Source organism: Homalodisca vitripennis, chromosome 1 (assembly GCF_021130785.1).
Source record: "Homalodisca vitripennis isolate AUS2020 chromosome 1, UT_GWSS_2.1, whole genome shotgun sequence".
Lineage (NCBI taxonomy): Eukaryota > Metazoa > Arthropoda > Insecta > Hemiptera > Cicadellidae > Homalodisca > Homalodisca vitripennis.
Window position 1 is genome coordinate 54,181,777 of NC_060207.1, and position 15,026 is coordinate 54,196,802.

The following is a 15,026-nucleotide window of genomic DNA, read 5'->3' on the forward strand; positions in this document are numbered from 1 at the left end:
AAGTCCCTTAGATCATCGTAACCAGTCTAATACAAACCGATTACAATTTCGTTAGTCTTGAAGAACAATGTTGCCAAAGAAAATCCCATTCATTAATTAATTAATTATAACCTCAATATGTGATATTTACAGCTATGATGCTTCAGGTTTATTTGGTAGAGTTAAACACTTTAAAAAGGACTAAAATTCAGCTCTTGACGAGAATGTATGAAACAATTTGTTGACATTAGAACACCGAGGTCGAGCCCTCTAGTTGGTTGTATTGCTCCAGTAAAGGAATAATTTACACAAAACTTTGGCAATGAAAAATAGTTTCAACATACATGTTATGTTTTAGTCTCCGTCCATGTTGTGAATTCATATTTACATATTTGTAATCATGTCAGTGCTGTCTACACCCATACAATACAATATTTAACATAATCGCATTATTCCTTTTAAGAAGAGATCGATCCCCTTTTAATTCTTATTCTGTTCGTCCTCATGTGCCACTGACCCTTGCGAGGTCCTTATTAAATAGAGAAAGAAGGAGAGACGATGAAGTCAAAGTCAGACATCCTGGACCGCTCGGCTAACGGTACTCACGAGCTTTTATTTGCTACACTTCCAAAAACGCAAGTTAAAATGGATCAAACGCAAGATCAAAGTTTTTGTAATAAGAAATCTGCATTTTCCTAATAGTGCTATTAATTTTAGAGCTTCACGAATGGTTTTAGAAATTGCAAGTAACACTCAGCTCGTTAAATCTCCTGAGACTATTATGACGAGCTCAGAGAGTGAGGTCGAATGATGCTTGAGATAAGGAGCCTCACCAAAGGGGCATTCTGTCTTGAATTGCGCTCTTCAGTTATGACAAAACATCTAATTTACTCTGATCCAACACCATCTGCCCTCTCGTATCCTGAGACAAAGCCGGCATCTTCCTCACACATGACACCCGGCTCCGGCTTATCGGCTCCGTGTTTGTCGCGATCTTCTGTCAGGGTGTTGGAGATCACACGTTCCGCCATCTTGCGAGGGGCCGCACACTCTAGACCCTTAGTCCTCCTTCAGCGATACATAAACAGTGTTCTAGAAGAGTTGATTTCACACTGGATGTTTAGATTCCTTATCAGCTGATCAACGAATTATGTCACCTCCTGTAACGAGGTGACGACACCTCCCCCCCTCCCCTCACCGACAGCCCTAACTCAACCCCACTTTAATATTTCACTACTTCCCCTGATAGTTCGCTTCTCGGAGTTTAAAAAGTGCTCGGCACCAAATTCGTCTGCCATTTCGCTGTCCACTTAGAGAGAGCAAACTTTATCCAACTTTTCCCAACTTTCCACTTTGTTATGTTAAGTTAAATTGTTTTATATTTTGCAGAGTGTTTCTGTCTGTTAACGAACCGTTTTGGAATTATTTATTAGCCGTCTGGGTGATTTTGAAGACAAGTTATCTTTACCTTGATACTCCGCACTCTGGTAAATTAGCTTTAGATTAGATATTAATGAATTTCCGTTTTCTCTGAAAATCACATCAGCGTCATTCCCTGTAAATTTGCTCAAAGTTATAATTACAAATTTCGTATTAGGACAAAGTATGACGATTATTGGTGTGGATTTCTATTTTGTTACATTACAGTAAATATTACAACACAAATAAATAGCCAGCCATTAACTAATTTTAAAAGATTTAAAACATTTGGATGTTAAAACCATTACGTAGTTACAAAAATGGCAATTTTGTAATATCAGAAATGAATACACAAAGGATGCATAGGCTCGGTTGAGTCACTTTTTGTTTGGTACTACCTTGCTGAATAGTACCTCTTAACACCCACACGTTTGTGTCTCTGTGAATTTATGACATATGAGGAATCTTTGTCGAAGTATCCAACCCTGCTTCTACTCTTGATATTTATAACTGCTTAAACTATACGTTTCCCCATTTTCTTAGTTCACTAGACTTTTATTTCACTTCAGGATTTACTATGCGTCTGGTAGCTCCTGTATCTTAACATCTTCAAAATTACCTCATCCTCTGAAGTTTTAACACTTACATAATCATAAACTACGTATCTCTCTCTGAGGTGTAGAAATATTTCTGCCCGTGATAGTTAAGTGTCTGGAACCACTCAGTCTTAAAATTAGCATATTTTCAATTCGAAAACAAATCCTGCGAGAAATTATATAAATATTCCAATTTTGACGAGAAAAATGGATAATAAATCACAAATTTAAGTGGGTAAAGTTATTAGTTCAAAATAAATGTGATTTAATAAGAGAAAAATCTGTTAATCTAGAATATTTTGTAATAACAAAAACAAATTATTTTAATTGTAGTGTTTTTCTGTGTAGGGAGACCTGTTCAGCGGTCTGAACGACGGCCTGCTGAGCCGGGCAGAGGCTCTGGCGGCGGTCGACATCGGCAAACACCAGTCAAACCCCACCCCAGGACTTCCCCAGCTCAAACATGACATGATGTACCACCACGGCATGGGCGCGCCTCACCCCGGACCACCAAACACGAGGCCACATCAGGTAAACTTGTATTTCTATTGCTATTTTTTGTGGTTCCTAAACACCTGATGCGATGGAAATTAAAATTTGATTGTATTAAGGCAATACAGGATCAAAGATGGTTTTTACAATATAATTTTATATTTAGGAATAATGTTTCAATTGGGACTATTATTGTACCACCAACTGTACCTCCCAACCTAAACAATAAGATATTTCGGGAATGTCATAATTGGAAACGTCTAAATTGACTTGTATTAAAATGACTGACTTCGAAAACAGAATCTGAAATTTCTCAAATCCGTGAAAATATTTACCACTGAACGTATACATTTAACGCGTTTGTACTGGTATTTAACTATCTACTTAACTCCCATTCATAGATTAGATATTCTATGTGGCCAACCCAAAACTTTACTTCTTAACCAATTCTTTTCAATAAAGACTAAATGCAGAATACATATAATAAATAGTATAAAACTTGCCTTCGCGCATAGTGTAACGCCTGTTAGAAGCACAATTTTTCTTAAACTTTGCCACAGACTTATTTTCACTTCTCTAATTTATAAGATATAATAAAAATTAATTTAGGCTAAGATTTATTCAAACAGCGAACTAAAAGTCCTTAAACGATAGGGGATGAAATTAATAATATCATTTCTAGTAAACGGAAAATGGAAGAATAAAAATTGAGTAATACAGATAATAAAACTGTTTAAAACAGCTCTACAATTCTTCATCCAATAATAGTCTATATTCAACATAGAATCGGTAATAATGTTTCAATGTGTAAGAATAGTAACATGATTTTATGAAACTGTACTCATTAATAGTAAAAATAGAATACAACTACTTATAGTGTTTCTAGTGAAATAACGCTGGAGTATAAGTGTAACGATGTAGTTTGCTTGCAAATTTATAAATATTAAATACTATTAAATTTAATTAATTTAACTATGAAATTTAATTTCCATAACTCAGATGATGGACATGCGACTACACAATAAATACCTAGTGTTAACTAATCTTTATATAGAATTTTTGCAAAGCCCATGGGATTCTGGTTCCATTATAAATCTAAAATAGGAACACTAACATGTTTTTACAGATGTGAGGATGTCTTTATTTGACCGAAAAGTATTAATGTTTGTCGTAGATTACAAACCTTTCCTTAAAACGTAGGTTACCTTCTACAATGTGTGTGTCTAATCTCCTAGCGAAATTTTAAAATATTTACTGATTATTCAAATATTATCAGAGTTCTTAAATATCTACATCCATTAAGAAATAAATTACAACAAAACACACAAGTTAATGGATTTCACTTGTATTACTCGTTTCCGTAAAAAAACTCGGTTGTGTGTTCTAGAAGAGCCGTGCACTTAACGCTAAAAACTCCGCTCGTCGTTCAGGAAAGGTTGGAATTAAGATGTATAAGCGGTAGGTTTAGCGATAATGCGTCCTGGAGGTCCTGTTCCGTCTCTAAGTTGATCAATTGCCGGAAAGTTGCCCCGTATATTTCAGGTGACCCCCGAGTCGAGCCATATATCGCCAGCGCCCCTCCTTGATGTCCGGGGGTCGGAGGATACTGGGGGAGACTGACATGAAAATTACACGGCTTTTTAAAATACGATAAATCTCCATTCCATTACAGCAGGTATAGAGTTTCATCGCTCCACCCGCCCCTGAGTGCTAGATTATTGCGGTGATCCTGTTTAAATGGGCGTTATTCCGACTGTTGCTACTTTACGGTAAATTAATCTTCCTGGAAATGCTGAGGTGGGGCTGGAAATGGGTTCTTAATATATTACACTTTGGATTGTTTAACTGGAAATACAATAGAAGCTGTTCGTGTGAAATTAAAACACTGAATATAAAAGGAAGTTAAACGGCATAATTAAAGGCTCTTATATAAATTTGCATGTCTGAAAGAAAACCATTAACCATCTCTAGTATTTAATAACAACAAATAATCATAGCTGATTTTATAAGGATAAAACTTACCACAATATACACTACTATCTACACATACAATAGGAGCAAAAAAAATATTTTGGTGCTAACATATATAATGTTCCAGGGCTTCTTATTTTAGAGTTAAGTACGAGTAGTAAACAGTTAAAAAAAACACATTTATATGTTAGTATATGTTTTTATGTATTCAACTAACTATGTAAAATCGGTAATGTGAATTATAAAAATTTACCTTAAACTATGACATTATTGATTTGATTTTTCGTTGGTTCAAAATGTAGCCTAAAGTCTAAATTGACGAGAAAACGTTGGTAAAACAGAATTTTAAATCAGTGAATAAGAAATATACTTCTAAATAGGGCTCATAAATAATTCAAGAAAACGGTAAGTAAATGTATTGTTGATCATCGCCTCTTATTTATAATTGCAGAACGTTAAACACCGTACTTTCATACTTTAAATACAATTCGTAGAACTTATTTTTATCGATTAGGTTACCTGGGTATAAAAGATATTGAATAGTGTTATTTTAACCGTTAAAGTTATTCTTTTTTAGAAGTTTTCTTTTGACGAGGGAGGATTGTGAAGGAAACGGGATTTTTCCTGACATCAATCAGTCGTACAAGAAACCAGTAACACTAAGTTTCGAGATCTGTAATCTGATCTTTTCCTCACGTGGATAACTAACCTAACACACAACCAAAATCTGCGTTAAAATAAACCAATAACACCGCAGCGTTGCGACACGAATTTACCAGGAATCACGACAACCATGGTGACCATCAGTCAACTCTACGGACACTATCTCTAAAACTTGCTCTTAAAAACACTGATTATTAAAACCGAACTAAATAATAAATGTTACAATAGGTCTGCACCGAACTACCGACCACTCAGAACTGTCGTAATGCTATTGTATGATATGGTTATTTTAACCTAGGTTATGGTTATTGTTTTGTTAGTTATCCACCTGTATAAGAAACCAAATTGCAAGTCTCGAAACGTATTTTTTGGAATTTCTGGTATTACTGAACGATGGAAGATTACCAGAAAAAGACAGGTCAAGCAAGACAGGGCTTCGGCAGCATCGGCCCCCTGCTCAACTCCACGAGGCTACCGACCAGGACGAAGGTCCTACTATACACGGCTCTGATACGACCAGTGCTCACTTACGCGGCCCCAGCATGGTACCATCCCACATGCAGGACCGCCCGGAGACAGCTGCTCGCAGTGCAGAGCGTGTGTCTCCGGCGAGCCACTGGGTCGCCCTGGTTCGTGAGGAACACCGTAGTCAGGGCTTCGTCCAACGTCCCCACCATCAGGAGCTTCGTGGAAGGTCTGACATCGAGCCTCGAAGAAGCCACTGAGTCCTCTCCGTGGGAACACATCAGGGAGCTTCATGCCCAGGAGGTCCCCCAACTGCGTCTTCCTATGGAAGACTGATGACTACAACTTCACACTACCCCACTACACCACTGACAAGTAACGAAGGCTACTAGGGCTTTGACCCTAATGACACAAGGTAAAAGCTTAACCGGCAGAAGCCTTGAAAGAAGTGGGGGATCCACCCCCCCCCCAGTCGCAACCTGCCTGCCTGCCGTTCATGCAGAATGTTCATGGTGTCGATCGCTGTGTGGCACGTAGCGCCGTCCTGCTGAAACCACACGTCGTTTACGTCCATATCGTTCATTTTGGGCCAAAATAAATCCGCTACCATCGTTCGCCATTGACAGTGATGGCCTCATAAACTTTGAGCTGCAGGGTCAGTTAGATTTTGTACGGATGCAGGGCTAACTCCAGACGCAAAATTCACCAAGTTGAAGATTCTCGTGCTCCTCTGCACACATTCACGGACAGCGGCGATGTTCTCGATAGATCTGCTGTTCCTTTGAAGTCTGGGTATAAGCCTACGCTGTTTGTTTACCGAACCGGTCTCCTCGAATTTAGCTACGAAACGTTGAAGAATTGACATTGAAGGGCCTCCATGTCTGCCGTAAAATGGTCGCAACGCACGTAACGTTTTAACAAGTGAACACTCATTTTGATAATTTTGTTTAATCATCTGAACGTGCTGCTCATGATGTGTGAGCCGTGTAACTTGTCATGATGAAATAACTTGTCATAAAATGGCAGCAGTCACTGAACAAAAATACACTAATGAAACAGCTGACACCAAAACTACTGATGGCGAGAGAAAAGAGGAGACCTGGATTCTGGCCTATCTGAAATTTGCAGGCGCTACTACTAGTATGTTGCCGCGCCTTGTTTCGTAATTCCATTATTGTTTCACTGTTCCATTGCTATGATAAACAATTCGCAGGGTTGGCTGTGGGGCGAAGCGCCTGAAATTACCGCGCGGCAACACACTAGTACACAGCTGTGCGCCGGCACGGGCCAGGTCTCTTCTTTTCTCTCGCCTACAGTACATGGCTGCCAAAATCTACCCGCCCAAAATGAAAAACTCTATATATTGTGTATATTTTATTTTATTGTATTCTTCACTCTAAATCATATACTTTACAAGTTCTCTAGATGGTTTAATTTATTTCTATGTATTGTTTTAATGTATAGTAACTTTTTGAAATAGTCTTATTTGGATGTATTTTGTAAAGCTAACAATTACATTATACGTACGAGTACATGTATAGCATAATCCTAGTCTGCTCTTGTAATATCAGAAATTAATTTATCCTCCACTTCAGGACAAATATACGCATATAAATTAATATTGATATAAACTTCCAAACATGGTTTTTGGGCAAAGATCAAAGTATTCCATTGCTAATATTATTGAATGGTTGTTTTTAATTTAATTTTGAGTTAAACTCTTTAAACTGTATTATATTTGTTACAAAAATGTAAATTAGTAGAACTTTCTATACATAAAGACTTCTAGAAACCAGAAGCATGGTACACATTAATAAAAACTGTAGTACCATGTGTGGTTTGACAGTATAATGTTAATTCTCAACCATAAATTTAAGAGTTTTAAAACAAGGTTATACAATTTAATATATTAACACCGCCAGCATGAAGTTGTCTGATAAATTATTTATAAATTGTTTTACATTATAGTTCAATTTTTGCTAATCATTAAATTTTTAATCTAGATGGGATGATATTCTGTTTCTACCAAAGGTTTCAAAGAATACATACATAAAAAGTAATTTTGAGAATATAAGTGGTGTAATTCCTTCTAAATTAGGTCATATGTATGTATAGTTCAAGTCTATTTCAAATGTAAAATATTAGAACCTCGAGTAAGAAGGCTGTACTCGAATTCCCGCCGTAGCAAACAGTCTCTCCAGGGCTCACTTGCGGCCGTGTTAAATCCAACAAGGAGCTGGATGTTTTGCCATGAATATTGAATGCGATCGTCATTCTATGATGTTATTAGAGCGGAGCAAGCTGACGGAGGCTCCCGTGGGGGTCGTGGCGCAACCCTTGTAACGGGTAATCGACAGCAGCCCATGATTCACCCGGTCCCCGTCCCTCAGGCCGAATATTTCATCATTACCGACACGGCACGGGGCCGGGGCCGGGGCAACATACCGACAGAGAGGGCTTCAATTAGTCGCGGCCCTCACACGGTACGCTGCAGACACTTGCACACTCGCCCCGATATTGTCGCAGTTCACGCGAGCACATCTACATACGGGCTAATGGCTACTTTCCACCCCTGCGGTCAACTGCCCACTTGTCGCAAATGGAAATGGAAATTCTAATTTCCATCCGATCCACTCGTAATACGTTTTACACAGCGATGGTGAACGAGTGACCTTCCTCATAAGCAAACTAATAACGTAACTAATAATGTAACTTTATTATTAATACAATAATATTTTTAATTTTCATAGGCATTACGCAAATTTGTAGCAGTTGTTAAATGAATTACTAATATATAAATAGTGAAAAATAGTTCACAATAATATTTTATAAACTTTAGAAATATCTTAATTTCAAAACCTAACTCTTATCTTTTATTTGTAAAATATATACTTCTTTACATATATCTTAGAACCTCATATCAAAAACGACATTTACAATACATTTCTGTAGTTAATACAAGTATGTGATGTTGTATAATGCCATAATAATGAAAAAGGAACTTTTCTTTAGCTAATCAATACGCAAACTACTGCTTTGAGAGCAGAAACTTTCAAAGGGAGTTTCCTTCTTATTATGGCTATAATTAAAACCATTGTTCTAATTAACTGATATAAAGTGATCATACAAAATTTTATAAAAAGTGGGAAAATTGCTTAATTTATATGAATTGTACTACGTACGTGATTTGTTTACATACACCGTTTTATACATATTGAAATAAAATATGCATAAATGATTTTTGGATGAAATTTAAAACTAAACGCAATTTAAATTAATTTATCTTGATAGCGTTCTCCTGATATCTATTGAAGTTCTTGTCGGTTGGCACTAGAAGAAAAACAAATTTTTATCTTATACAAAGGAATTAATATAAGTAAAGTAACTTGTATAAGTTATTAGTACTTAATGAAAACTTAAAAATGTAAGTTTAGTAATTAATACAACAAAATGATTTTGAAAATAAATGTTATATACAAATATACAGAGTGGAGCATTTTTAAACTATAAATTATTTAACCGCACTCCTCGTAAAATATACATTCTAGTGTATAAACATTATTATATAATTATTAATATATATTAAATTTGTATAAGTGTTGATTTGTACGTCATTGCTTTCAGCATAACTATTCCGTTGAGTTATATATGAGGAATCTACTAAATTGTATTTTCACCAAAAGTCTGTTTCATTAGCGGTAGTGTGTTTAAAAATAAAATTATACTGCTTTACTGCTTTAACTTTGTTTACCTTAAATATCCCTTGAAATAATAATTAGTACTGAAAGATTTAAAATCACTTAGTATCATTTTGACATTTTACATGTTTGAAACTACTTCGTAATAAGGAAACATATTTGAAAAATAAGGATTGGTCTCTAATCTATGCCTAATCAATTTTTTAATGTAATTTTTGTTCATTAAACAACAATACATTATTGGTGGATTCAATGAACTCTCGATACAACCGTGATGAGAGTATTTATAACCTTGTTTACATAATATAAATTAATCAATTCAATTATATTTTATATGTGAGAAATTATAAAAGAAGCTTCTCCCAATTTGTATGTACATTTTTAATTTTATTTGGGAAATGTTCAATGTACTATATGGCACTTTGTATTGGTTATTACTGATAAAAACATACACAATTGAGTTTTTTTTTACTTAGGTTAGAATGTATTCAGACGAAACACGCACTATAAGAACTTCTAGTTCCCATCGCATCAACCTAGAAACTATTTCGCATTATAGGTTCTGCTAGTAGGTCGAAAACCTTTATCGAAAACTAGGAATTCTTCATAAGGCATTTACTTAGCCATCAATTAAATTGCCAAATGATTGCCCAGAGAAACTCGAACACCGGTGACAATGATTATCTCTGAACCATTTCCTTTTATTTCACTTCGTAGTAATACTGATAACTACTTTCCACTAATCAATATATTTTGTAGTTTTGTGAAGTTTTGAGGTGTTTTGAGGTCACTAACACCCATATTGTTAAAACTGCCTTATACAACAACTCTTACTGCCTAGTAAAGTATAAAATTTAATATTATTGGGTTTATACTATAGTTGTAGGGTGGGATCATGTGCTTCCAGCTCTGAGTGAGATGCGTGCTTACAAGACAAAGATATTTCAGTTAATATCAAATCTGTGTGAATGAATTACATTAAATTTAATGGATAACAGGAACACTGGGGCCTTCAAATAAGAATTCTTTTCAACAAACATTTCGAATCCAAACACAAGATTAAATCTCAAAGATTAACTATAATTGGTTGGTCATCTTACATATTGGTGTTTGATCTCAAAGTATGGAGTGCAGACAAACAACTTCTCAGTTACAACTCCTTACTTCGTTGTGCACTTCTGTGAATTTCTTGATGGTTGATACTCTAATTCCCCATTTTAATTCATAATTTCGTCGTGTTTACAAGAGGTTCACAAACGTTTTATTCCTCGTTATACACTTGAAAGTCTTCAAAAGAATAATAATGATATTATCAGTTCTCGAAATATTTTGTTTCAAGTTTTTACATAAGGATTCAAAGTCGGTAACAATCCAGTTGCTTCGGTAAATCATCCTCTGTTTATAACAGGTTTTAAGCAAAGTTTAATAATGTCTAAACATGTTTACTACAACACCGACTTTAAAATGTTCCCAGCAAACTGACAAAAAGCTTGTCTTTGAGTCAATAGGAACTAGCTTTTCTCATATACTGAGAATCGAGGGATTCTAAGTCCTTCCCACTCGCGTACTCTTCTAGTGAATGGAAGTCTGATCCGATTGTCTAGAGCTAAGAAAATACCATAAAATGTTTTCCTTTAAAAGCAAAATAGTTTTCTACATGATAACCTAACTTCACCGTAAAATTATGATGTTTGCTCCCATATATGGCCATTAAGTGAGACATCCAGAGTAAAGTTATTCTCTCATTACAATCCGTTCTTGTAAGTTTTATGTTTATTGAAGTCAATTGTAACCTGATAAAGGTCTTATACTAGTTATATTTTCATCGTTTAGAAGCATGTTGAACTATTCTGATGAAATAACTGGATATTTCTGAGGATTATAATTCATAAAAAAATGTACAAATAAGTCATTATATATTACAATAATATATACAATAATAGTAACCAACAACGTTTACTTATGAGTTGTGGTTGTTCCAGATGAGTCACCACCATGGCATGGAAGGACTAGAAATGCTGGATCCTATCTCCTCCTCAGCCATGACGACACTAACGCCGATGTCAGACAGCGGAGTCGGGGCCAGCGGCCACCCTCAACTTCACGCACCCTCAGTCTACCCGGGCATGAATACCATGATGGGGGGCCACCACCATCACCACCACCACCACCACGGCAGTCCGCTGGGTGGCCACGGACCGCCGGGACACCACCACCACGGGCATCATCCCGGCATGGTGCAACACCCGGACGCCGACACTGACCCGCGCGAGCTGGAGGCCTTCGCGGAGAGGTTCAAACAGAGGAGGATAAAACTGGGGGTGACACAGGCAGACGTCGGGAAGGCGCTGGCCAACCTGAAGCTCCCGGGAGTCGGGGCCCTCTCACAGTCTACCATCTGTCGATTCGAGTCCTTAACGCTGTCCCACAACAACATGATAGCGCTGAAGCCCATCCTGCAGGCGTGGCTGGAGGAGGCGGAGGCGCAGGCGAAGAACAAAAGAAGAGACCCCGACGCGCCCAGCGTGCTGCCCGCGGGAGAGAAAAAGCGGAAGAGGACGTCGATAGCGGCTCCGGAGAAGAGGTCGCTGGAGGCGTACTTCGCCGTTCAGCCGAGACCGTCAGGGGAGAAGATCGCGGCGATAGCGGAGAAACTGGACCTGAAGAAGAACGTCGTCAGAGTGTGGTTCTGCAACCAGAGGCAGAAACAGAAGCGGATGAAGTTCGCTGCGCAACACTGACAGATGGGATACTCCGGGTGACGTGCAATAAGTGAGACGGACACTGAAAGTGACGACAAGAACTTTACATATCAAGGCTATGTGCCGTTCATATAGACAATTGTACATATAGAGACGTTGTCGACGTTTTGTAACCCAAGAAACAATGCCCGCTGTATACCTAGCTCTAACTTAGCGAGTAATGTCATAGCAATCTCGGTGTTCAATATTTCCGTTCGGTTACGTTCCTTCGTTTTCTAGTTCTAGTCAGTTCTATGTACAAACGTTCGTAACTTTAGTTTTGTAAATACGTTATTAATGTATGGCATTAAACCAAAGGTTTTAAATATTATACACCGCTTATTTTCCTACTTAACCTTCTTTTAAGAAAAGACTTAAATCTAAAATTAGTTACAAGCTTACAAGTAACAAATATTTTAATGAGAAATAGGTATGAAATTGTAAAAATTATGTTATCGAATTATTTGCATATTTATACAAACATACTAGTACGGTTTTTAGATTAATTCACGTTACACAGTGAATTTTACAACTGGGAACACATGTGATCTTTGGTACAAAATGTTGATTATTTATTGTTCATTCCTCTATGGAAAACGAAAGCGTTTTAAAAGCTCTGTGTTAATAAGTTTTATTATTTATTTATTAAGAGCTAAATAAACATTACATCGACCAACTTGATTCAAAGTTATCTATTTGTAGTTCATATATGGAAAATAGTGATTTAATAAAGTAGCAATTATCCATATTTTATTTTAAAATCCGACCGGGAAATAATCACAGTCGTATTTAGAAAAGTTACATTCATGTGCACATAAAACATAAAAATATAAAGTAGATTTATCATGGAGGTAATTTAATATGCTAGTATATTTAAATCATTATGTTCCCAGGACGAAATTTGTTTTCCAATTTTAGTTGTAAAGTTGGATAGTCTATTTTAATAGATTGTCAGTTTGGTTGATCATCTAAACTTTGGCCTGGGTCTTTATTCATTACTCAAGCTTAACAATCCCCTTTCCAGAGTATGAGATTGTATTATAACTTACTGTGTATATATCTATGTTAGTCTGTTTAATTTAATTCCGATCACTTAAAAATTAAGACACTTGGTACATATGTGCCCTAACAACGAAACCTTTGATGTGAATGTAGAGTGTTTTCGATGACGTCATATGTTCATAACCTGGTATGTAGCGAGACAGAGTAGGTTTCTTCTAATGGTGATAAATGGCCACCATATATCTCACCGTATAGGCGATGGTACCCGATGATCCCTCTCTCGGTGAAGGTCAAAAACTTTCCGGCTTGGTGCAGCAAGTTTCTTCAAATAACCATTGCCTATCTTAGAAACGATACTGAGGTCCGAGCATTTGGATGGTGAGTGAACTTTGTCACTTTGTCTTTGGGATTTGTCTCAAATTCTGTCATTCTCCTTATTGGGACTTCGAATATAACGGAATCGTAGCAAGACTTCATATGACACTGTTTTGTAGAACTTCTAATTTATGATCGAAAAACCGTCGATTTTAAAACATAATAAACTTTAAGGATAACACCAAAGCTAAAGAGTGTATTTATAGCTTAACTTACAAAAAAAATTGTTATTTATATGTTATTAAGAATGAAATCTCCAATTAACTGCGTTCTATGTCTAAAATATCAGTTATATCTTCAAAGATATACACTACTCTTCTGAGTATAAAATGTTCACAAACCAAATAAATTATGCCTTGTAGTCAGTTATACAACCTGCAAGTAGCAAGTTACTCAAGGAGAGAAGATCAGACGTTATCCCACGCGAAGATTACTGTAGAAACCCGGCTGCATCCTCTACCTTCTCACGTGTTCAGTGTGCACTCGTCTCGGAACATTTCTAGAGGACATACAGGATTTCCACAAAACGTTTGAGGTCCTGTTGTGTTAGACGTCTAGTCTAAAGTTGTCAGTGTCAGCCCTTCCGTTCACAACCGTACACAACAGTCTAATGCCTTCATAGCTACCTGGCTATCAATGAAATCACGTCTAGTTCCTGTACTGAAGAAGAAGAAGATTCTCACTACCACGTTCCCATGTTTGCAGCATGAGAAGCCATAGGAGCCACATATTCGTTTCATTACCGAGATTTTGTCAACAACAAAAGTATGATGAGTTAAAAATGTTTTATATCCTAAATACACATTTTATTTTTAAAATCAATTTTCCCTAATGAAACTATAAAGTTATATTTGTACAAAATTCAATAATAAATAATTTTATTATAATATAGCGACATATTTCGGGAGGTGACATCATATAAAGGCAAAATTAGATACATAAACCAATTACTTGTAATTATGGTCTAGCCTACACGTACCTTGTAATGTCGTCTACAAAAGGGGAGTGGATTCCTACAGCCTGCTTTTACGTATGAATATATTGTTTAAAATAACTGTGATTACCTGACTTATTATTCATGTTTAATACAATCACTGCTTAAAACTTATTATATACGTAAATTTTAAATACAATAATTATCTTAACACAAAATTCAGCTCGTTAATCCCCTTAAAAATAGTTGTTCCTCATTTATTCAAGGTTTTTACAAACATTACTTTACCCGAAATGTAGAACACTAGGTTTCGTACATAAATCAATAAAAGTAAACGAATAGTAAAATAAATGTGTTATATTAATAATAACCTAGAGTATTTATAGAACAAGCGATCCACCTTCACCAAATAGTTATAGTTATAGTTATAGTGTCTTTAATATGTTGTCAATGTTTGTGTTCAGTCGTAGGACTTGTTAAATGCACTACACTCTTCTACACTTTCTACACTACACTGTCGATATTCAATACTTCAACTGAACAATCATTCTAATTTTATTACCAGCTTGTGTGGTTTATTAAAACTAGATTGTATCCTGTATTTTTAGCTGAACATCCTGCTTCTTATAAAGTGAAATAAAGCAAATATAAACTGCGAATTGCAACTGTACGCTACTTACGGTTCCTGTGC

The 15,026-nt window shown here is 36.2% G+C and overlaps 1 protein-coding gene across 1 annotated transcript in view; it reads left to right on the top strand.

The window, feature by feature from the left end:
* The window catches only part of LOC124361886 (inhibitory POU protein), an 83,346-nt gene extending 70,991 nt beyond the window's left edge, over positions 1-12,355 (top strand). Inside the window, exons 7-8 of the mRNA XM_046815976.1 lie at positions 2,343-2,525; positions 11,266-12,355. Coding sequence (XP_046671932.1) covers positions 2,343-2,525; positions 11,266-12,024 — 942 coding nt within the window. The 3' untranslated portion in view covers positions 12,025-12,355. The remainder of the gene's footprint in view (positions 1-2,342; positions 2,526-11,265) is intronic.
* The last annotated feature ends 2,671 nt before the right edge of the window (positions 12,356-15,026 follow it).